Source organism: Ranitomeya variabilis, chromosome 2 (assembly GCF_051348905.1).
Source record: "Ranitomeya variabilis isolate aRanVar5 chromosome 2, aRanVar5.hap1, whole genome shotgun sequence".
NCBI lineage: Eukaryota > Metazoa > Chordata > Amphibia > Anura > Dendrobatidae > Ranitomeya > Ranitomeya variabilis.
Window position 1 is genome coordinate 184,103,673 of NC_135233.1, and position 24,818 is coordinate 184,128,490.

A 24,818-nucleotide genomic window follows, 5' to 3' on the forward strand; every position below is an offset into this window, starting at 1 on the left:
AGTACAAAGGCTCTTCAAAAGCACTATGGCTCCTCATCCCCAAAAGAAATACGGTAAATTCTGCGCTCCCAAATCCAAATGCCCCCCCCTCCCTTTTGAGCCTCAGTGTGCCTAATCCACAAATAACAGCCACATGTTTGCCATTTCTGTAGCGTTCAAAAAGTCAAACAGAGCTCCTTCCTTTCCGAGCCCCACCATGCGCCCAAACAGTAGTTTTCTCCCACATATGGGGTATCATCGTGCTCAGGAGAAATTACACAACACATTTTTTGGTCCACTTTCTCCTATTACCCTTGTGAAAATAAAAAAATTGTGTCTAAAGTAAATTTTTTGTGAAAGAAAGTGAAATGTTCATTTTTTTCCTTCCACATTAATTCATGTGAAGCACCTGAGATAACCTTCTTGGAGGTGGTTTTGAACACCTTGAGGGGTGCAGTTTTTACAGTGGTGTCACTTTTGGGTATTTTCTGTCATATAGGCCACTTAAAGTCACTTCAAATGTGAGGTGGTTCCTAAAAATGGTTTTGCTAATTTTACTGTAAAAATTTGAAATTGCTGGTCAACTTCTAACCCTTCTAACTTCCTAAGGAAAACAATGGTTTAAAAAATTGTGCTCTTGTAACGTAGATATGTGGGAAATGTTATTTATTAACTATTTTATGTGGCATAACTCTCTGGTTTAAGGGCATAAAAAGTAAAAGTTTGAAAATTGCAAAATATTCAAAATATTTGCCAAATTATAGATTTTTTCACAAACAAACGCAAGTTATATCGAACAAATTTTACCACTAATGAAGTACAATATGTCACGAAAAAAAACTATCCCAGAATCAGTGGAATCCGTTTCAGTGATCCAGAGTTATTACCACATAAATTGACACTGGTCAGAATGATAAAATTTGGCCTGGTCAGGAAGGTGGAAACTGGCTTAGGGGGTGAAGGAATTAAGGATTTGCAACAATGTAGATACCTGGATATACATTATTAACTTCCAATCAATCCACAGACTTTATGACTCTCTGATGAGTTCCATAGTAAAATGATGACAAGCAGCAGGACCACTAGCACTTCTACTATATACTGTTACAAAAATCAGACTGTGTTCACAACAGCTCAAGATATAGTACATAGTATATATTGCCAGTTATATTTCAGTGGTATGTAAAAGTTTGGACACCCCTGGTCAAAATTACTGATATTGTGAACAATTTCCTTTTGCATTTTAGGCAAAAAAAATTGTCATTTTTTACATTGTAAAAAAATTACAAAAAGGAAAATGGGCTGATGCAAAAGTTTGGGCACCTTTGGAGATTTCTGTTCTCAGATAACTTTGACTAAGTTTTCAGACCTTAATTAGCCGTTAGGGTTATAACTTGTTCACTATCATCGTTAAGAAAGGCCATGTGATGCAAATTTCCCAGCCTTATAAAAATCCAACCTCCTCTAACCTTGTGCCAAAAACAGCAGCCATGGGTTCTTCTAAGCAGCTGCCTAGCACGCTGAAAATGAAAATGGTGGAGGCCCACAAAGCAGAAAAAAGCTATAAAAATATAGCGAAGAATCTTCAAGTTGCCCTTTCCTCGGTTTGAAATGTACCGTATATACTCGAGTATAAGCCGACCCGAGTATAAGCCGAGGCCCCTAATTTTGCCACAAAAAAATGGGAAAACTTTTTGACTCGAGCATAAGCCTAGGGTGGGAAATGCAGCAGCTACTGGTAAATTTCAAAAATAAAAATAGATACCAATAAAAGTAAAATGAATTGAGACATCAGTAGGTTAAATGTTTTTGAGTATCCAAATTGAATTAGGAGCCGCATACAATGCTCCATACAGTTCATGATGGGCCCCATAAGATGCTCCATACAAAAAATATGCCCCAAATAATGCTGCACAAAGGTGAATAATGGCCCCATAAGATGCTCCATATTAAAATATGCCCCACATAATGCTGCAAAAAGGTTAATGATGGCTGTTGTGAACTCCGTTTTCAGGCTCCCTCTTGTGGTCACAGATGGTATTGTGTGACTTTGGTTTTTTGGCTCCCCCTGGTGGTTTGGTTTATTATCCTGCGGGTCTGGCTGGATCAGCTGCCTCGTTATTCACCAGGGAGGCTCCTATTTAGCTCTGCTTCACTTCCACTTGTTGCCGGCTGTCAATGTATTCAGTGCTATTCTGATTACTCCTGATTATCTCGTTTTCTGCCTCTTCAGGATAAGCTAAGTTCTGTTTGAATATTTTTTGCTCATCTGCCTGCAATATGATTTCTGTGTATGATGAGTCTAGTCCAGCTTGCTAATATGTGATTTCTTTTTGCTGGTAAGCTCTGGGGTACGGAGTTGCTTTCCCCGCACCGTTAGTTGGTGCGGGGGCTCGAGCAATCTCTGCGTGGATATTTTGAATAGGGTTTTTTTTATTGACCGCACAGTTCCCTTCCTATTTTCTGCTATCTTGTATTAGCGGGCCTCATTTGCTAAATCTGATTTCATCTCTGCGTTTGTGCTTTCCCCTTAACTCACCGTTAATATTTGTGGGGGGCTATTCTATATCTTTGGGGTCATTCCACTGAGGCAAGAGAGGACTTTCTTTCCCTCCAGGAATAGTCAGTTTCTCAGGCCGTGAAGAGACGTCTAGGATTTTTAGGTAACGTTCCACGGCTGCCTATAGTTGTTTGCGGATAGGATCAGGTTGCGGTCAATCTAGTTACCACTTCCCCAGAGCTAGTAGTCTGTTCAGTTACTTAGCTAGTCCGACCTGCGATCCTTGCCACTAGGATCATAACAGATGGCCCCGTAAGATGCTCGATAGAATAATATGCCCCATATGCTGCTCCATAAAGGTTGATGGCCCCATAAGATGCTCCATAGAATAATATGCCCCATATACTTCTGCTGCGATGAAAAAAAATGACATACTCACCTCTATTCACTGGGGGCCAGGTGCCGGTGTCATAAGCAGGCGGGGACACCGGCGCACTATGGGGACCAGGTGCCAATCAGGCCCCCGGCACTGGCAATATTCACCTGTCCCCGTTCCACCACCACACGTCAACGTGCCCTCTGACCTGAACATCACAGCAAGAGGACGCAGAAGACACAGCCCAGCGGTGGAACTGGGACATGTGAATATCACATGGCTCACCCTCCCCATCATACTCACCCCCTCCTGGCGCGGTCTCTGCACTTCCCTGCTTCTCCGTTGTCCCGGGACAGCACCTCCTTCCAGTGCTGAGCAGACACATGGTACCGCTCATTAAAGTAATGAATATGCGCTCCACGCCTATGGGAGTGGAGACACGTGCATATTCATTACTTTAATGAGCGGTACCACATGATCGCTGAACACAGGAACTGCTGCCGGCACCAAACACCATCTGAGAAGCAGGGAAGTGCAGAGACCGCGCCAGGAGGGGGTGAGTATGAAGTGACAGCCGCCGACTCCTGCCACTCCCCCTCTCCCACAGACCCCCTGGGACAATGACTCGAGTATAAGCCGAGAAGGGCACTTTCAGCCTAAAAAAATGGGCTGAAAATCTCGAGTATATACGGTAATTAAGAAATGAGGTCTGGAAGACCAAGCAAAAATTCAGTGAGAGCTGCTCATAGGATTGCTAGAGAGGCAGATGAGAACCTCCACTTGACTGCTAAAATCCTTCAGAAAGATTTAGCAGACTCTGGAGTTGTGGTGCATTGTTCTACTGTTCAGAGACACCTGCACAATTATGGCATACATGGAAGAGTCAGAAGAAAACCTCTCCTGCATCCTGACCATAAAATTCTGCATCAGAAGTATGCAAAAGAACATCTAAACAAGCCTGATGCATTTTGGAAACAAGTCTTGTGGACCGATAAGGTTAAAATAGAACTCTTTGGCCACAATGATCAAAGATATGTGTTGAGAAAAAAAGTGCACAGAATTTCAGGAAGGGAACATGTCGCCAACCAATAAGCATCATGGGGGTGAATCAATCATGCTGTGGGGTTGTGCTGCAGCCAATGACACAGGGAACATTTCACAGATAGAGGGAAGAATGGATTGAATTACATTTCAACAAATTATCGATGCAGACATAATACTATCTGTAAAAAAAAAAAGCTGAAGTTGAAAAGAGAATGGCTTCTACAAATGGATAATGATCCTAAACACACATCAAAATTCACAATAGACTGCCCCAAAAGCTGAAGGTTTTACAATGGTTGTCACAGTCCCCGAATCTGAACATCACTGAAAATCTGTTGCTAGACCTCAAAATAACAATGCATGCAAGATGACCAAGGAATCTCACAGAACTGGAGGAATTTTCTGAAGAATGGAGGAAAATCCCTCAAACAAGAATTGGAAGACTCTCACCTGACTACAAAAAATGTTTACAAACTGTGTTACTTTCAAAAGGGGGTGCTATTAGGTACTAACCCTGCAGAGTGCTAAAACGTTTGCATCACCCCATTTTCCTTTTATGTAATTTTTAAAATGTAAAAGATGAAAATATATTTATTTTTGCCTAAAATACAAAGGAAATGTGTCATCTTTAACTTTGGCCCTTTTAGAGATCACTTCATCTTCAACTTGTTTAACTGTTCACAATAAGGGTATATGCACACGTTGCAGATTTGCCTGTGGACGTATCTGCGCAGATTCTTCATCTCTTGGCAGAAAGCGCAGGTAAAAATCCACGCGGATTTGAGGCGTTTTTGATGCGGATTTACATGCGGATTTGTATGCGTTTTTTTAATCTAAATAAAGATCTATTATTTAACAACAAAAAAAGACTTGTGATGTCATTTCTTGTCCAACCTCTTCGTTTACATACTCCATTGAAGAATAATGTTTACACACACAGATAGATAGATATAGTATATCTATCTATCTATAGATATACTGTATCGATCAATATATCTATTTATCTACTAGATGGTGGCCCGATTCTAACACATCGGGTATTCTAGAATATGTATAGTTTATTTCTGAAGATTTTAGAATAATACATTGAATACACAGGATTCGGCCAACCGCGACCAATTAGCGAAGCGTGGTTCAAATCCCAAAACCAATTCGCGGCCGGACTGCGCCTGTCGCTGATTGTTCGTGGCCGGCCACGTAGTATACAGCACAGCCACGTAGTATATAACAGCCCACGTAGTATATAGCACAGCCACGTAGTATATAGCACAGCCCACGGAGTATATAGCACAGCCCACAGAGTATATAACACAGCCCACGGAGTATATAACACAGCCCACGGAGTATATAGCACAGGCAACGGAGTGTATAACAGCCCACATAGCATATAACACAGCTCACGTAGTATATAACAGCCCACGCATACAGTATATAACACAGCCCACGTAGTGTATAACACAGCCCACATAGTGTATAACACAGCCCACATAGTGTATAACACAGCCCACGTAGTGTATAACACAGCCCACATAGTGTATAACACAGCCCACGTAGTGTATAACACAGCCCACGTAGTGTATAACACAGCCCACGTAGTATATAACAGCCCACGTAGTGTATAACACAGCCACATAGTGTATAACACAGCCACATAGTATATAGCACAGCCACGTAGTATATTGCACAGCCAAGTAGTATATTGCACAGCCCACGTAGTATATTGCACAGCCCATGTAGTATATTGCACAGCCCACGTAGTATATAGCAATGTGGGCATCATATCCCTGTTAAAAAAAAGAATTAAAATAAAAAATAGTGATATACTCACCTTTCATTGGCCCCCGGACCCAGGCGAAGCGTTTATCGATGCTCCTCGCGCGCTCTGGTCCCAAGAGTGCATTGCGGTCTCGCGAGATGATGAAATAGCGGTCTCGCGAGACCACTACGTCATCATCTCGCGAGATCGCAATGCATGGAGCGGTCACCGAAGCGTCGCGAGGAGTGGGAAAGGCCTGCTCTGGATCCGAGGGGCCGACGGACGGTGAGTATATAACTATTTTTTTTTTTTATTATTATTTTTAACATTAGATCTTTTTACTATTGATGCTGCATAGGCAGCATCAATAGTAAAAAGTTGGTCACACAGGGCTAATAGCAGCGTTAACGGAGTGCGTTACACCGCGGCATAACGCGGTCCATTAACGCTGCCATTAACCCTGTGTGAGCGCTGACTGGAGGGGAGTATGGAGTGGGCACTGACTGCAGGGAGTAAGGAGCGGCCATTTTGCCGCCGGACTGTACCCGTCCCAGATTGGTCGTGGCTGTTTTGCCGCGACCAATCTACGACTTGGGATTTCCGCGACAGACAGAGACAGACAGACAGACAGACAGAAGGACAGACAGAAAGACGGAAGTGACCCTTAGACAATTATATAGTAGATAGATATTTCTACCTATTATCTATCTATCTATAGATAGATAGATCTATAGATAGACAGATAGATATATCTATATAGATGGATAGATAGATAATACCAAGCCCGATGTTTAGTAATAAACATAATATAGTGGTACATAATAAAGACACACAAAATCTGCGTTAGGATGGACTCACACTTGCGAGAAACTCGCAATACCTGTCAGTGCCGGGTATTGAGGTGCAAGATTTTTGCGAGTTTTTCGCAAGTGTGACCCCAGCCTTAAACACAGTATGTTTAATTTAAAAAAAAATTGAAAAGAAAAATGGCGTGGGCTCCCGCGCAATTTTCTGCGCCAGAGAGAGAAAGCCAGTGACTGGGGGCCAATATTTATAGCCTAGGAAGGGGTTAATACCCATGGATCTTCCCCGGCTATGAATGTCAGCCCGCAGCTGTATATTTAGCCTTTACTGGTATGATATTCATAAGCTAGGAAGGGGCCATGGATATTGCCCCCCCCGCCCCCCCCCCCCCCCCGGCTACAAACACTAGCTCACAGCCGACCCCAGAAATGGCACATCTGTAAGATGCGCCAATTCCAGCACTTAGCCTCTCTCTTCCCACTGCCCTGTAGCGATGGCATGTGGGGTAATAGTTGGGGGTTGATGCCACCTTTGAATTGTAAGGTGACATCAAGCCGGCTTAGTAATGGAGAGGCGTCAATAAGATACCTATCCATTACTAATCCTATAGTTGTGAAAGGGTTAAATAAACACACAGCCAGAATAAAGTATTTCCCCCATCTCACGCGACCTCCCCAACGAACCTATCCATTATAGTAAACGGCTGCCCACTCTCCCCAGTCCCACAAGCCCGCTGTCTTGGGGTAATCCTTGACACTGATCTCTCCTTCAAACCACATATCCAAACCCTTTCCACTTCCTGCCGCCTCCAACTCAAAAATATTTCACGGATCCGTACATTCCTAAACCAAGAATCTGCAAAAACCCTAGTCCATGCCCTCATCATCTCCCGCCTCGACTACTGTAACCTCCTGCTCTGTGGCCTCCCCTCTAGCACTCTCGCACCCCTCCAATCTATTCTAAACTCTGCTGCCCGACTAATCCACCTGTCCCCCCGCTATTCCCCGGCCTCTCCCCTCTGTCAATCCCTTCACTGGCTCCCCATTACCCAGAGACTCCAGTACAAAAGCCTAACCATGACATACAAAGCCATCCACACCCTGTCTCCTCCATACATCTGTGACCTCGTCTCCCGGTACTTTCCTGCACGCAACCTCCGATCCTCACAAGACCTCCTTCTCTACTCCCCTCTTATCTCCTCTTCACACAATCGCATACAAGATTTCTCTCGTGCATCCCCCCTACTCTGGAACTCTCTACCACAACATATCAGACTCTCGCCTACCATCGAAACCTTCAAAAAGAACCTGAAGACCCACCTCTTCCGACAAGCCTACAACCTGCAGTAACCACCAATCGACCGAACCGCTGCACGACCAGCTCTATCCTCACCTACTGTATCCTCACCCATCCCTTGTAGATTGTGAGCCCTCGCGGGCAGGGTCCTCTCTCCTCCTGTTCCAGTTGTGACTTGTATTGTTCAAGATTATTGTACTTGTTTTTATTATGTATACCCCTCCTCACATGTAAAGCGCCATGGAATAAATGGCGCTATAATAATAAATAATAATAATAATAATAAAAATAATAATGAAATAAAACACAACATAGTTTTGCCATCTTTATTGTTCTGCCAATCCATGCGACGCCCTCTATCTCCTGCAAAAAAAGGAAAAAAATAATAAACTAACACAAATACTCCCTGGTCTGACGCAGCCCATTTAATTATGAGTGTCCAAGGACGATCTCCCCTATAGAGCTGTCGCATCAGGAGATATGACTACTCTATAGGCCTCCAGTGACACTGTCAGAAGACAATGGCTCCTGCAGTGTTATCACTGAGGGTTCAATGGCCTCTTACTTTTTCAGCACTGCTGCATGAGAATTTTCCCACACAGCGGTGCTGCAAGTGACAGTATAAACTCTGCACTCACAGCGGCAGAGAGATGCAGTGCGGAGGATTACCTGCCATCATTGTTTCACCAGAGCCCCTGGAGAGCGGTCGCATCTGACGATGTGACAGCTCTCCACAAGAGATCATCATAGGACACTCGTTATTAAATGGATTACATCAGATCAGGTATACTGTTAGTTTATTATTTTTATTTTTTTTTACAGGTGATCGAGGGCTTCGGGGACTAGGTGATTGGTGAGTATATACTGTATTTTGTATGTACTGTATGTATATGTATGGTAAGGTAACGCTTACTGCGTGTCTTGTGGGACACTCGCTTGGCAACGGGATAAACGCACACAGGCACGATTTTCTTACAAAAACAGTCTATTTGGTTTATTTTGACATCAGCATAAACCGCAACCTCAGGAATTGGTAGTATGCAACAGCCTGAACACCATCCGTACACATTCGGAACCACAGTCCCTCACTGACCCCAGTCAGCATAACATGGATTACAGTCCGATACCTGTTGGTGTCCATCACACAGGTGCCCGGATGCCTCCTCAGAGGTATCTCATTGAGTAAACACAGTCTCTCTCTCTCTCTCTGACACCAGTCAGTGTAACACGGATCCCTGTCCGTTACCTGTTGGTGTCGGCCACACAGGTTCCTGGATACCTCTTATCCTCAGAGGTATTCCACAGACATCTCTCACTGACCCCGGTCAGTCCACTCCGGAGGTATCTCACAGGCCTCCTTCCTCTGGCTCAGACTAGCCAGCACTTGCTCCCATGTGCCAAACACACTTCTATTACATAATTGTAACCACACCCAGGTACCTATCACATGGCTAGTCAGGTGATCATGACATCACCGCAAGTCCTCAAACACACAACCATCTTAGGTGTTCAGACACACCCCTTTGGGTGGATATATATACACACACCCTCTATGCAAATAAAGAGGAAAAAACGGTGAAATGCAAAAATATAATATAAAATATAACTTTATTACATTATTACATAAAATGGAATATTCAAGCAAAAGATAAAAAGAGAGGGCAGGAGCTTGGAATCACCAAAAAATCAATCACACTGATATGCATATGAAGTGCTGCACATAATGAAAAAAATAGAGCACAAATTAGCTCAAAAGAAAAATGCAAAGAAAAAAATATTGTATATCAATATTTATGTGCATAAAGAGTGACGCTAGTTCCTGTTAATTCAGATATGAGTATGTCATAAAGTGCCTAGTGCAACTGTGAACGACCATAATGAATTATATGAATATGAATATATTTTTGCATTTCACCGTTTTTTCTTCTTTATTTGCATAGAGGGTGTGTGTATATATATATATATATATATATATATATATATATATATATATATATATATATATATACACTCACCGGCCACTTTATTAGGTACACCTGTCCAACTTCTTGTTAACACTTAATTTCTAATCAGCCAATCACATGGCGGCAACTCAGTGCATTTAGGCATGTAGACATGGTCAAGACAATCTCCTGCAGTTCAAACCGAGCATCAGTATGGGGAAGAAAGGTGATTTGAGTGCCTTTGAACGTGGCATGGTTGTTGGTGCCAGAAGGGCTGGTCTGAGTATTTCAGAAACTGCTGATCTACTGGGATTTTCACGCACAACCATCTCTAGGGTTTACAGAGAATGGTCCGAAAAAGAAAAAAAATCCAGTGAGCGGCAGTTCTGTGGGCGGAAATGCCTTGTTGATGCCAGAGGTCAGAGGAGAATGGGCAGACTGGTTCGAGCTGATAGAAAGGCAACAGTGACTCAAATCGCCACCCGTTACAACCAAGGTAGGCCTAAGAGCATCTCTGAACGCACAGTGCGTCAAACTTTGAGGCAGATGGGCTACAGCAGCAGAAGACCACACCGGGTACCACTCCTTTCAGCTAAGAACAGGAAACTGAGGCTACAATTTGTACAAGCTCATCGAAATTGGACAGTAGAAGATTGGAAAAACGTTGCTTGGTCTGATGAGAGTCCCTATTCTATGCCTTTCTATCAGCTCGAACCAGTCTGCCCATTCTCCTCTGACCTCTGGCATCAACAAGGCATTTCCGCCCACAGAACTGCCGCTCACTGGATTTTTTTTCTTTTTCGGACCATTCTCTGTAAACCCTAGAGATGGTTGTGCGTGAAAATCCCAGTAGATCAGCAGTTTCTGAAATACTCAGACCAGCCCTTCTGGCACCAACAACCATGCCACGTTCAAAGGCACTCAAATCACCTTTCTTCCCCATACTGATGCTCGGTTTGAACTGCAGGAGATTGTCTTGACCATGTCTACATGCCTAAATGCACTGAGTTGCCGCCATGTGATTGGCTGATTAGAAATTAAGTGTTAACAAGAAGTTGGACAGGTGTACCTAATAAAGTGGCCAGTGAGTGTATATATATATATGTAGCGCCCCCACTGCCGCAGGGCCGAGGGGTACCGGGCCTCTAAGTCTCTGTTCTGGGGTTGTCACGGTGGCTAGACCCGGTCCGTGACCCTGCTGAGGGGCGTACAATAAAGGTGGAGGGAATGGTGATGATGTTATGGTAGTGCGCTGCAGGTCGCAGTAAATAACGAGGACACCAAGTTGCAGTCTCTTTACCTCTTTACTGAAGACTTCAGGATCCTCAATCCGGAATACGGTTAACCAGGCTGCGCAAGCCTGGCCGGTCCGATGGCACCTCCAGAGTTCCCTTTGCAGGTGGAAATCTGTGCCTACCTTCTAGCGCTTGTGTGTTGTGGTCCTCCCCTGCTGTGCTCACGGGATAGTCCCCACAACTGTTGTGTCTGTTTCTCGTGTTCCCTCACAACTCGATTCTGATGTTCTTCCACGTCCCCCAGATCTTATGGTTAGGACGCACCCGTATGACGTGGAGGCTCGGAGCTCTTCCGGGACTCTAGCGTCGCCCCACTCCTGTTGTTACCCCCCCTGTGTCTTCCTGGGTCAATTGGGTGAGACAGCCCGCCTATAACTGACTGTCCTGCCGTAGGTTTGAAGTTTGGCCTGGAGCTCTATACTTCCTCGGCATTCTGGCCACCGGTTATGCGCCTCAATAGGATGTTGCCTCGTCTTACAGCACGACTCCTACTGGTATTTCTCCTTATTGCGTTGATCTCGTTTCTCACTCAGCACAATGAACCTCGCTTCTTGTCCTTTCTTGGGGTACCGCCGCTATATCGTGCAGGCGCGGTCCCGTAACGTTCTCTCTGTGTGCTAGGCCTCTGTCAGGATCCCACCCCTGACAGGGACCCCCCTGAGTCTCTCCCCGCAACACCCTCTGCCACAGGGTGTTGCCTGTTCGATTCCCAGTCAGCTTCTCACTAACTTTCTGCCTAACCCCCAGTTTTACCAGATTGTGAGGAGTGGCCTAATACATAGAACCCTTAGCTCCCCCTGGAGGCCAGACTGTGAAGTGTATTGGTGACTGTGATACCTGGTCAGAAGAACTCCTTCAGTGCCATCAGACGTACCATAGCCCCCCTTAGCGGCGGAGCATCAGTACTGCAACGACCAGGACTCTGGGGCGCTGCATATATATATATGTATATATATATATATATATATATATATATATATATATATATATATATATATATATATTTTATTTTTTTTTCTGAGTAGACGGTTTTTGCCCTACTTATATAAGACTGTGTTAATCAATCTCTTTGGGTGGATATGTAGGTGACTGGACCCACCCATCTCTCCAAGTCACCTGGAAGCCTTCCCAATGTAAAACAAATCCCTCAGCAGTAGATCTGCTGAGCAAAACATGCCCAGGCTTCCATCACAGGGCCACCCATCTCTGCGATACATACCGCCCCTTAATCACATGACCAGTTGCCATACCACAGTATGTACTGTATGTGTATATGTGTTTTTTTACACAGTAGCCGGATGATGGGACTACTACTGTCCCATCATCGACTAGCTGTCACTGTAGCAGGCATAGCCGGATGGGACTAGTAGTCCCATCAGACGATGCCTGCCTACACACAGCCCCGCACACACACACATACAGCCCCGCATACACACAGCCCCACAGACACCCGCAGACCCACACACACAGACAGCCCCGCACACACACACACAGCCCCGCAGACCCCAACAGACACAGACACCCGCACACAGACACCCGCACCCAGACACACACATCTTCTCCGCACACACACAGTCTCCGCCCAACACATAGTCTCCGCCCACACACGCTTCCTCATCCTGATCAGCATTTCTCGCAGGCACCTCCGCTGCAAATCCGCAGATCTTTTTTAAACCTGCGGATCCGCATCAAAATCCACAACGTGTGCACATAGCCTTACAGTAATTTTGACCAGGGGTGCCCAAACTTTTATATACTTATGTAGTTGTAGTTATTAAGTTTAACCCCTTCCCGAACTGTGATGCCACGTAGGCGTCATGAAACTTGGTGCCAATCCAATCTGTGACGCCTATGTGGCGTCATGGCGGGATCGTGTTCCTGCAGGTTGGGTGAACGGGTTAATTCAAATGTCACCCGACCTGCAGGTACAGGGGGACTTGTACTTGAGCCCAGGAGGGGTGGCTTTGCCCCCCCATGGCTATACTCGCTCTGATTGGCTGTTGAAAGTGAAACAGCCAATCAGAGCAATTGTAATATTTCACCAATGAAACTTGCTAAAATATTACAATCCAGCCATGGCCGATGCTTCAATATCATCGGCCATGGCTGGAGACCACGATCTGCCCCGCCATGACTGACGCCGACGTCAGGCTTTTTGCCCCCTCCGTTCTGTCCTCCGCTGCCCTTCTCTCCCCTCCGTCCTGTCCTCCGCTCCCCACGAGCTCTAATCCCATCCCCCATACCTCACGCGTCCCGGTGTCCCTCCCGGTGTCCCTCCCGGTGTCCATCCGTCTTCCCACATGGGCGCAGCCATCTTTCAAAATGGCGGGCACATGCGCAGTGCGCTCGCCGAATCTGCCGGCCGGCAGATTAATTCATTCCAGGTACATTTTGATCACTGTGATAGACCCTATCACAGTGATCAAAATAAAAAAAATAGTAAATAAACCCCCCCTTTATCACCCCCATAAGTAGGGTATATATTTATTTTTCCACTAGAGTTAGGGTTAGAATTAGGGTTAGGTTTGGAATTAGGGTTAGGGTTGGGATTAGGGTTAGGGGTGTATTGGGGTCTGTGTTAGTTAGTTAGTTAGTCTGGAGTTAGAATTGAGTGGTTTCCACTGTTTAGGCACATCAAGGGCTCTCCAAACGCGACATGGCGCCACCATTGATTCCAGCCAATCTTGCGTTCAAAAAGTCAAACGGTGCTCTCTCCCTTCCGAGCCCCGACGTGCGCCCAACAGTGGTTCCCCCCCCATATATGGGGTATCAGCGTACTCAGGACAAATTGATCAACAACTTTTGGGGTCCAATTTCTCCTGTTACGCTTGTGAAAATAAAAAATTGCGGGCTAAAAAATCATTTTTTGAGGAAAACAAATGATTTTTTATTTTCACGGCTCTGCTTTATAAACTTCTGTGAAGCATTTGGGGGTTCAAAGTACTCACTACACATCTAGATAAGTTCCTTGGGGGGTCTAGTTTCCAAAATGGGGTCACTTGTGTGCGGTTTCTAATGTTTAGGCACATCAGGGGCTCTCCAAACGTAGCATGACCTGCAGACCATTCCATCAAAGTCTGCATTAAAAAACATCACTACTTCCCTTCCGAGCCCCGACATGTGCCCAAACAGTGGTTCTCCCCCACATATGGGGTATCACCGTACTCAGGACAAACTGGACAACAACTTTTGGGGTCCAATTTCTCCTGTTACCCTTGTGAAAATAAAAACTTGAGGGCTAAAAATCATTTTTGAGGAAAAAAAAAAGGATTTTTTATTTTAACGGCTCTGCGTTATAAACTTCTGTGAAGCACTTGGGGGTTCAAAGCACTCACCACACATTTAGATAAGTTCCATGGGGGGTCTAGTTTCCAAAATGGGGTCACTTGTGGGGGAGCTCCAATGTTTAGGCACCCAGGGACTCTCCATATGCGACATGGTGTCCGCTAACGATTGGAGCTAATTTTCCATTCAAAAAGTCAAATGGCGCTCCTTCCCTTCTGAGCCCTGCCGTGCGCCCAAGCAGTGGTTTATGACCACATATGAGGTATCGGCGTACTCATTAGAAATTGCCCAACAAATTTTAGGATCCATTTTATCCTGTTGCCCACGTGAAAATGAAAAAATTGAGGCTAAAAGAAAATTTTTGAGAAAAAAAAAAGGACTTTTTCGTTTTTATGGATCAATTTGTGAAGCACCTGGGGGTTCAAAGTGCTCACTATGCATCTAGATAAGTTCCTTGGGGGGAGGTCTAATTTTCAAAATGGGGTCACTTGTGGGGGAGCTCCACAAAAATTTAAAATAACCAATAAAATTTCATTCAACTTCACAATTGTGTTCCACTTGTTGTTAATTCTTCACCAAAAATTGACATTTGTATCTTTATGTTTGAAGCATGATATGTGGGAAAAGGTTGAAAAGTTCCAGGGAACCGAATACTTTCACAAGGCACTGTATATTAATGTCCTGTATCTTCAGTGTGCATGTCGTGCTGTGATGTATTTTGAAGTCTTATGTGATATTACTGATCTGTTACGTAATCCCAATAACCAAGAAACCCAAGGGTCCAATAGTGTGGTGCAGGTATCACCATGCCACAGGTAGAGCGTGGCATTGGTCTCCAGCAGATATGGTTGCCTCCTAGATGGTTTAAAACCATATTAAGTTTATTTTAAAAATCTCACTAAAAACAACATGTTTCTGGGCTGTAGGACCCATGTTTCAAGATGATAAAGATCAATACAGAACAGATGTAAGTTTAAGTAACTGAAAATGGAGCCAAAAATACATCACAATGGGGCAGGCATAGGGCATGGCAGGTCTAAATGTATGTGACACCCTAGCAATAACTAATTTCAATTACAATTGCAAATGAATACATGTATATCTCCAATATATAGTGTACATAAACACTACAGCGGGACTCCAGTCCTTCAGCCAGGTCTGCAGTCTGTGCATACTGGATCGGAGGCCTGCGAAACTCCTCACGTCCAGGCATTCCCAGCCCTTCTGATCAGCCAGGCTGGGGCAACCATCATCATTGCAGGTGGTTCACACATGAAGTCTCATCAACACAGCTAATCAAGAGAAGAGTCTGTAGTTCCAGTGGCCACAGATTACTGGCCTGACCAATGGACCCAAGTCCTGTGATTCTGCAATCTCTCATAAACATAATTCGCTTATTATGGCAACATATACAATCATAATGCTTCATCGGTGCGTGCACATACTATGTGATCCCTATTACATGTCGGGTGGCCAACCAGGCAGGACTTGAAAGATTCACTGGGCTGTCAGAAGTCAGTTTCTGATTTGATGGAATGTTAAGCGTTAAAGGATTACTACCGCATAGACGACTGGGGTATATGGAAATTAGTTACCTAGGGATACAGCTATTCTAGGCTCCTGAAAGGCAGAAGCAATAAAAAAAATTTACAGAAAATAGAAGCAGTGCCATATTATTGGAATTACCTTCCTCCTGCAAACTTGGCTCTTGCAGGCCAATGGCGGTGTGCCCGACTAGCACAACCTTAAGGAGCAATTCTACCTAACAGCCTTGTGTACCTCTGACGTTATTGTGTACCCCTAACCTTATTGTGTGCCTCTAACATTATTGTGTGCCTCTAACGTTATTGTGTGCCCCTAACAATATTGTGTGCCCCTATCATTGTGTGCCTCTAACATTATTGTGTGCCTCTAACATTGTGTGCCCCTAACATTACTGTGTGCCTCTAACATTATTGTGTGTCTCTAACATTGTGTGCCCCTAACATTATTGTGTGCCCTTATTGTTGTGTGCCTCTAATGTTATTGTGTGTCTTTAACATTATTGTGTGTCCCTAACATTATTGTGTGCCCCTATTGTTGTGTGCCTCTAACATTACTGTGTGCCTCTAACGTTATTGTGTGCCCCTAATATTGTGTGCCTTTGACATTATTGTCTGCCTCTAATGTTATTGTGTGCCTCTAATATTATTATTTGCCTCTAACAATATTGTGTGCCCCTAACATTATTGTGTGCCTCTAACATTATTGTGTGCCCCTAATGTTAGTGTGCCTCTAAAGTTATTGTGTGCCCCTTACGTTACTGTGTGCACCTAAGGTTATTGTGTGCCCTTAACGTTATTGTGTGCCTCTAACGTTATCGTGTGCCCCTAACATTGTTGTGTGCCTCTAACATTATTGTGTGCCCCTATCGTTATTGTGTGCCCCTAACATTATTTTGTGCCCCTAACGTTATTGTGTGCCCCTAATGTTATTGTGTGCCCCTAATACTATTTTCTGCCTCTAACGTTGTGTGCCTCTAACATTATTGTGGTATAGAAAATGTTCAGCACAGCCCGTGGGGGGAGGTGCACAGTTATAGGTTCCCAAACCTTAATATATAGAGTATGAGTAACTAGCACACTCCAAACGATTGTGATGCAAAGTGAGGGTTTTTTTTCATTACATACAGTAGTCACATACAATAGTCACAAACGTTTCGGTCTGTACTTGACCTTCATCAGTGTGCTAAATGCAGTGATACACCTGGTAGAACCCCAGTGGTGATTACCTAGTTTGCATCAAATAAGAAACGGGCTGGAAATACATGTACATGCCAATACGGGCAGCAAGTCAGTCAACTTGTGAAGAAAAGGGGGGAGTTGGCGTTACGCGGTGTCCACCGCAAGTAACGGTCAAGTACAGACCGAAACGTTTGTGACTATTGTATGTGACTACTGTATGTAATAAAACCCCCCTCACTTTGCATCACAATCGTTTGGAGTGTGCTAGTTACTCATACTCTAACATTATTGTGTGTCTCTAACATTATTGTGTGCCCATAACGTTATTGTGTGCCCTTAACATTATTGTGTGCCTCTAACAATATTGTGTGCCTCTGGCTTTATTGTGTGCCTCTAACATTATTGTGTGCCTCTAACTTTCGCCTGTTGCCTCCAACTCAAAAATATTGCCAGAATCCGTCCCTTCCTCAGCCCACAATCTACTAAGACTCTTGTGCATGCTCTTATCATCTCCCGCCTCGACTACTGCAACACCCTCCTCTGTGGCCTCCCCGCTAACTCTCTTGCACCCCTCCAGTCAGTCCTCAACTCTGCTGCCCGGCTAATCCACCTCTCTCCTCGCTACTCCCCTGCTTCTCCCCTCTGCAAATCCCTCCACTGGCTCCCAATTCCCCAACGAATCCAGTTCAAACTACTAACACTGATCTACAAAGCCATCCACAACCTGTCCCCTCCCTATATCTCTGAACTAATCTCCCAATATCTTCCCTCATGTAATCTCCGATCCTCCCAAGACCTCCTACTCTCCTCCACACTTAAGGTACCGTCACACTCAGCGACGCTGCAGCGATATAGACAACGAGCCGACCTAAACTATATCGCTGGAGCGTCGCTGTTTAGGTCGCTGTAGAGACGTCAAACACAGCAACTCCAGAACGATGCAGGAGCGATCCAGTGACGTAACGGCGACTCACTTCTCGTTCTCGCTGGTTGTTAGCTCCATGTCAAACATTGCTGGCGTCGTTGCTTTAGATGTCAAACATGACGATACACGCCGACCTGGCGACTAAATAAAGTTCTGGACTTCTAGCTCCGACCAGCGATGGCACAGCGGGATCCAGATCGCTGCTGCGTGTCAAACACAACGAGATCGCTATCCAGGAAGCTGCAACGTCACAGATTGTTTTCGTTCTCGTTGCAAAGTTGCTGAGTATGACGGTACCTTTATTTGTTCCTCACACAACCGCCTCCAAGATTTCTCCCGAATATCCCCCACCCTCTGGAATTCCATGCCTCAACACGTCCGACTACCCACCACCCTCGGATCCTTCAGACGGAACCTGAAAACCCATCTCTTCAAGAAAGCCTACAGCCTGCAATAACCATTCTGCCGCCTTGCCATCGCCAGAGCAGCCGCCTCACTACCGCCAGAGCTGCTGCACCTCCGACCTTCTGTCTCTTCCCCACTATCCCATAGAATGTAAGTCCGCAAAGACAGGGTCCTCTCCCCTCTGTACCAGTCTGTCACTGTAAACCGGTTTACTGTAAATATGATATCTATAACCCTGTATGTAACCCTTTTCTCATGTACAGCATTATGGAATTAATGGTGCTATATAAATAAATAATAATAATAATAATAATAACTTTATTGTGTGCCCCTAATGTTATTGTGGGCCCCTAACAATATTGTGTGCCCCTAACAATATTGTGTGCCCCTATCGTTGTGTGCCTCTAACATTACTGTGTGCTCCTAACATTACTGTGTGCTCCTAACATTATTGTGTGCCTCTAACGTTATTGTGTGCCTCTAACGTTATTGTGTGCCTCTAACATTATTGTGTGCCCCTAATGCTGTTGCGTGCCCCTAACGTTATTGTGGGCCCCTAACAACATTGTGTGCCCCTGTCGTTGTTTGCCTCTAACATTATTGTGTGCCCCTATCATTGTGTGCCTCTAACATTACTGTGTGACTCTAGCGTTATTGTGTGCCTCTAACATTATTGTGTGCCCCTAATGCTGTTGCGTGCCTCTAACGTTATTGTATGCCCCTAACATTATTGTGTGCCCCTAACATTACTGTGTGCCCCTAACAATACTGTGTGCCCCTATCATTGTGTGCCTCTAACTCTACTGTGTGCTCCTAACATTATTGTGTGCCCCTAACATTATTGTGGGCCTCTAACGTTATTGTGTGCCTCTAACGTTATTGTGTGCCTCTAACGTTATTGTGTGCCTCTAACATTATTGTGTGCCCCTAATGCTGTTGCGTGCCCCTAACGTTATTGTGGGCCCCTAACAACATTGTGTGCCCCTGTCGTTGTTTGCCTCTAACATTATTGTGTGCCCCTATCATTGTGTGCCTCTAACATTACTGTGTGACTCTAGCGTTATTGTGTGCCTCTAACATTATTGTGTGCCCCTAATGCTGTTGCGTGCCTCTAACGTTATTGTATGCCCCTAACATTATTGTGTGCCCCTAACATTACTGTGTGCCCCTAACAATACTGTGTGCCCCTATCATTGTGTGCCTCTAACTCTACTGTGTGCTCCTAACAGTATTGTGTGCCCCTAACATTATTGTGGGCCTCTAATGTTATTGTGGGCCTCTAACATTATTGTGTGCCCCTATCGTTGTTTGCCTCTAACATTACTTTGTGCCTCTAGCGTTATTGTGTGCCTCTAACATTATTGTGTGCCCTCAAAGTTATTGTGTGCCCCTAAAGTTATTGTGTGCCTCTAACATTATTGTGTGCCCCTAATATTGTGTGCCTCCAACATTATTGTGTGCCCCTAACGTTATTGTGTGCTTCTAAAGTATATTGGGTGCCCCTAACATTATTGTGTGTCCCTAATGTCATTGTGTGCCTCTAACGTTGTTGTGTGCCCCTAACATTATTGTGTGCCCCTAACATTGTGTGCCCCTAACATTATTGTGGGCCTCTAATGTTATTGTGGGCCTCTAACATTATTGTGTGCCCCTATCGTTGTTTGCCTCTAACATTACTTTGTGCCTCTAGCGTTATTGTGTGCCTCTAACATTATTGTGTGCCCTCAAAGTTATTGTGTGCCCCTAAAGTTATTGTGTGCCTCTAACATTATTGTGTGCCCCTAATATTGTGTGCCTCCAACATTATTGTGTGCCCCTAACGTTATTGTGTGCTTCTAAAGTATATTGGGTGCCCCTAACATTATTGTGTGTCCCTAATGTCATTGTGTGCCTCTAACGTTGTTGTGTGCCCCTAACATTATTGTGTGCCTCTAACTTTCTTGTGTGCCTCTAATGCTATTGCATGCTTCTAACATTATTGCGTGCTTCTAACATTATGTGCCTCTAACATTATTGTGTGCCCCTAACATTATTGTGTGCCTCTAACATTATTGTGTGACCCTAACGTTATTGTCTGTCTCTAACGTTATTGTGTGCCTCTAACATTATCGTGTGCCCCTAACGTTATTGTGTGCCTCTAACATTATTGTGGGACCCTAACATTATTGTATGCCCCTAATATTGTGTGCCCCTAACATTATTGTGTGCCTCTAACAATATTGTGTGCCTCTAATGTTATTGTGTGTCTCTAACATTATTGTGTGCCTCTAACATTATTGTGTGCCCCTAATGTTGTTGTGTGCCCCTAACATTATTGTGTGCCTCTAACAATATTGTGTGCCCCTAATATTATTATGCCCCTAAAGTTATTGTGTGACCCTAACAATATTGTGTGCCCCTTAACATTATTGTGTTCCCCTAACGTTATTGTGTGCCTCTAACATTATTGTGTTCCCCTAACAATGTGAAGCCTTTCTATTCCCTTTCCCCATATTTTCTTGCCATTGAATAAATGATTGTGATTGATGACAGTCAGTTGCTAATTCCATTGGAGCAGGTGAGTACTGGGGGCACCTCTCCTCCACACGCCGGTATTCGGGGCCAGCAGGAGCAAGTGAGTACTGGGAGTACCTCTCCCCCACATGCCGTTATTCAGGGCCAGCAGGTGAGTAGTGGGGACACCTCTCCTCCACACACCGGTATTCGGGACTAGCAGGAGCAGGGGAGTACTGGGGGCACCTCTCCACCACACGCCGGTATTCGGGACTAGCAGGAGCAAGTGAGTAATGGGGGCACCTCTCCCCCACATGCCAGTATTCGGGGCTAGCAGAAGCAGGTGAGTACTCGGAGCACCTCTCTCCCACATGCCGGTATTCGGGGCCAGCAGGAGCAGGTGAGTACTCGAGGCAACTCTCCCCCGCACGCCAGTATTAGGGGCTAGCAGGAGCAGATGAGTACTCGGGACACCTCTCCCCCACACGCCGGTATTTGGGCCAGCAGGAGCAGGTGAGTACTGGGGTCACCTCTATCCCACATGCCGGTATTCAGGGCGAGCAGAAACAGGTAAGTATTGGGGGCACCTCTCCCCCTCAATCTGCTATTTGGGGCCAGCAGGAGAGTTGAGTACTGGGGGCACCTCTCCCCCACACACCAGTATTAGGGACTAGCAGGAGCAGGTGAGTACTGGGGGCACCTCTCCCCCACACACCGGTATTCGGGACTAGCAGGAGCAGGTGAGTACTGGGGGCACCTCTCCCCCACACACCGGTATTCGGGACTAGCAGGAGCAGGTGAGTACTGGGGGCACCTCTCCCCCACATGCCAGTATTCGGGACTAGCAGGAGCAGGTGAGTACTGGGGTCACCTCTTCGCCACATGCTGGAATTTGGGCCAGCAGGAGAAGGTGAGTAGTGGGGGCACCTCTCCCCCACACACCGGTATTCGGGTCAGCAGGAACAGGTGAGTACTGGGGGCATCTCTCCCCCACACGCCGTTATTTGGGGCTAGCAGAAGCAAGTGAGTACTCGGAGCACCTCTCTCCCACATGCTGGTATTCGGGGCCAGCAGGAGCAGGTGAGTACTCGGGGCACCTCTCCCCGCATGCCAATATTAGGGGCTAGTAGGAGCAGATGAGTACTCAGGGCACCTCTCCCTCACACGCCGGTATTTGGGCCAGCAGGAGCAGGTGAGTACTGGGGTCACCTCTACCCCACACGCCGGTATTCAGGGCCAGCAGGAGCAGGTGAGTATTGGGGGCACCTCTCCCCCGTACGCTGGTATTTGGGAATAGCAGAAGCAGGTGAGTACTGGGGGCACCTCTCCCCTTCAATCTGCTATTTGGGGCCAGCTGGAGAAGAGAGTACTGGGGGCACCTCTCCCACACACGCCAGTATTCGGGACTAGAAGGAGCAGGTGAGTACTGGGGGCACCTCTCCCACACACACCGGTATTCGGGACTAGCAGGAGCAGGTGAGTACTTGGGTCACCTCTTCCCCACATGCTGGAATTTGGGCCAGAAGGAGCAGGTGAGTACTGGGGGGCACCTCTCCCCCACACGCAGTTATTCGGGGCCAGCAGGAGCAGGTGAGTACGGGTGGCACCTCTTCTCTACACATTGGTATTTGGGGCTAGCAAGAGCCGGTGAGTACTGGGAGCACCTTTCCCCCACATGCCGGTATTTGGAGCCAGCAGGAGGTGAGTACTCAGGGCACCTCTCCACAACCAGACGCCAGTATTAGGGGCTAGCAGGTGCATGTCAGTACTGGGGCACCTCTCCCCCACATGCCAGTATTTGGAGCCAGCAGGAGGTGAGTACTCAGTGCACCTCTCCACAACCAGACGCCAGTATTTGGGGCTAGCAGGCGCAGGTGAGTACTTGGGGCACATATGCCCCACATGCCAGTATTCGGAGCTAGCAGGAGCAGTCGGTGGTTGGCATATGTTAGCATATAAGCATTGCCTGGGGCACCAATCCTCAGCCCGCAGAATGCCAAGAAGGGCTCCCAATTTTGGAGCCCAGGCTGCAGCCTCAGGGTATTCCACCATCTCTCTGGTGTGGGCCACAGCCATGGCAGGTGGGAGTAGTGCACATATCTCTGACCAAGCAATGTGACAGAAGACCCCATTACTGCATGCAGTCTCCTTGGTGGCAGATCATACCCCTAATTACGGACTAGCCTACATTAACCCCTCCGGTCCTGTCTCCAGCATCTGATTTCTCACGAACTCCTAAAGTCTCTCTTTTCCAATCACTATTTACATAAACCAAAGTCGTTCCTGAATCATAACCTCCACATTTGCTGCATTGCTTCTCACCAGGTTGGATGGACACCAACATATGAACAAACTTCTCACACACTATGTTACTGTTAGTGGTTCCATTAGACTAAACTCCCCGCCGAGAATCTGCGGCGGTGCGCGGCTCTAACCTTGTGCTGCTTCCACATGATGCCCAGGGGCTTCAGCTCGTGCTTGGCATGCTTGCCCTCCTGCAGACACTGGTAGCACACCGGGCTCCGGCAGCTCAGGCAGTACATGCTGTAGTTCTCCAGCTCGTGGTCAGCGCAGGTGGGGAACTTGCGGGTCACGGTGGGCGGCCCCGGGGCGGCAGCGGCCGCTTTTTGGCTGGTGCTGGTGGCCGGGACTAGCTGGGACGGAGGGACTAGCCGGTGTTTGGCAAACGGTCCTCTAGTAGGGTGACATTTCTTCTGACAGGAGGAGCAGTAGAGGACATCGCACTGCTCACACATGACTGCGGCCTCTGACGGGTTGGTGTCGCACAGCTGGCACCTGGCACTGGGGGCATACCCTGCCAGCGCCTCGGCCGCGCCGTGCTCTTGGCTGTCTTGTACTGCGCCACGCCCGTGTTGGTATCTCTGCACTATAGTCTCCAGCAGCCGGTTGCGTTGGAAGCCCCTCAGCCCCCTCTCATCCAAGGATGCGCTGCGATGGCACTGGGGGCAGGTGATGGAGGAGAAGCTGCAGATGCTGCCGTGCAGCCCTCGGGATGAGGCCCCGGAGGAGGCGGCCAGTGCCGGGGCCGGGGGCAGCACGCGTACTCCATTGGGGGACTTCAGGCTCGGCGTGTAGGAGCCGTAGCCGCTGTCTGTCTCACTGTGCAGGCTCATCTTATCCAGGTGGTCCGGATAGTCGTACTCGGCCCCCATCAGCAGCATGGGGCGAGCGGCGTGAGGGAGATGCTCGCTCTCCGGGGTCTGCACCACGATGGTGCGGGCACAGGGCAGGCAGACGTTGTGGGAGCAGGGCAGGATCAGCGGCTCCCGGAAGAAGCAGCCGCACACCGGGCATTTCAGCTCTTCCTCCATTGCTCGTGTCTAATCGTCTTCTCGCTCCTCTCAGTCACTGATGTGTCATGGGAGGTTGGAGCAGAGCAGCCAAGGCAGGGGCCGGGAATGGCTGTGAGCTCACAGGATGGCTGACAGCAGCACAAAGAGGCGAGGATGGAGAAGACGCATGAGCAGCTCGGGGGCAGCGCTGGCATCCGCGGAGAAATGGGATCAGTGGGGAGAGGAAGACGGCATGATGGTGTGAGAAGGGTCTAGAGGGCTATGGATGCCACAGGCAGGGGTTGCAGGGCAAGGCAGGGGCCGGGGTAAGGGGGCCGGGGTAAGGCGGGGGCCGGGGTTAGGCGGGGGTTGGGGTAAGGCGGGGGCCGGGGTTAGGCGGGGGCCGGGGTAAGGCGGGGGTTGGGGTAAGGCGGGGCCGGGGTAAGGCAGGGGCCGGGGTAAGGCAGGGGCCGGGGTAAGGCAGGGGCCGGGGTAAAGCAGGGGTTGGGGTAAGGCAGGGGTTGGGGTAAGGCAGGGGTTGGGGTAAAGCAGGGGTCGGGGTAAGGCAGGGGTCGGGGTAAGGCAGGGGTCGGGGTAAGGCAGGGGTTGGGGCAAGGCAGGGGTTGGGGTAAGGCAGGAGTTGGGGTAAGGCAGGGGCCGGGGTAAAGCAGGGGCCGGGGTAAGGCAGGGGCCGGGGTAAG

At 47.1% G+C, this 24,818-nt stretch overlaps 1 protein-coding gene across 2 annotated transcripts in view; it reads right to left on the reverse strand.

The window, feature by feature from the left end:
* The window catches only part of TRIM67 (tripartite motif containing 67), a 286,203-nt gene extending 261,750 nt beyond the window's left edge, over positions 1 to 24,453 (reverse strand). Inside the window, exon 1 of one of the 2 annotated variants that reach the window (XM_077283277.1) lies at positions 23,260 to 24,453. In XM_077283277.1, coding sequence (XP_077139392.1) covers positions 23,260 to 24,156 — 897 coding nt within the window. In that variant the 5' untranslated portion in view covers positions 24,157 to 24,453. The remainder of the gene's footprint in view (positions 1 to 23,259) is intronic. The other variant, XM_077283276.1, reaches the window with a different exon arrangement.
* Between the last annotated feature and the right edge of the window lie 365 nt (positions 24,454 to 24,818).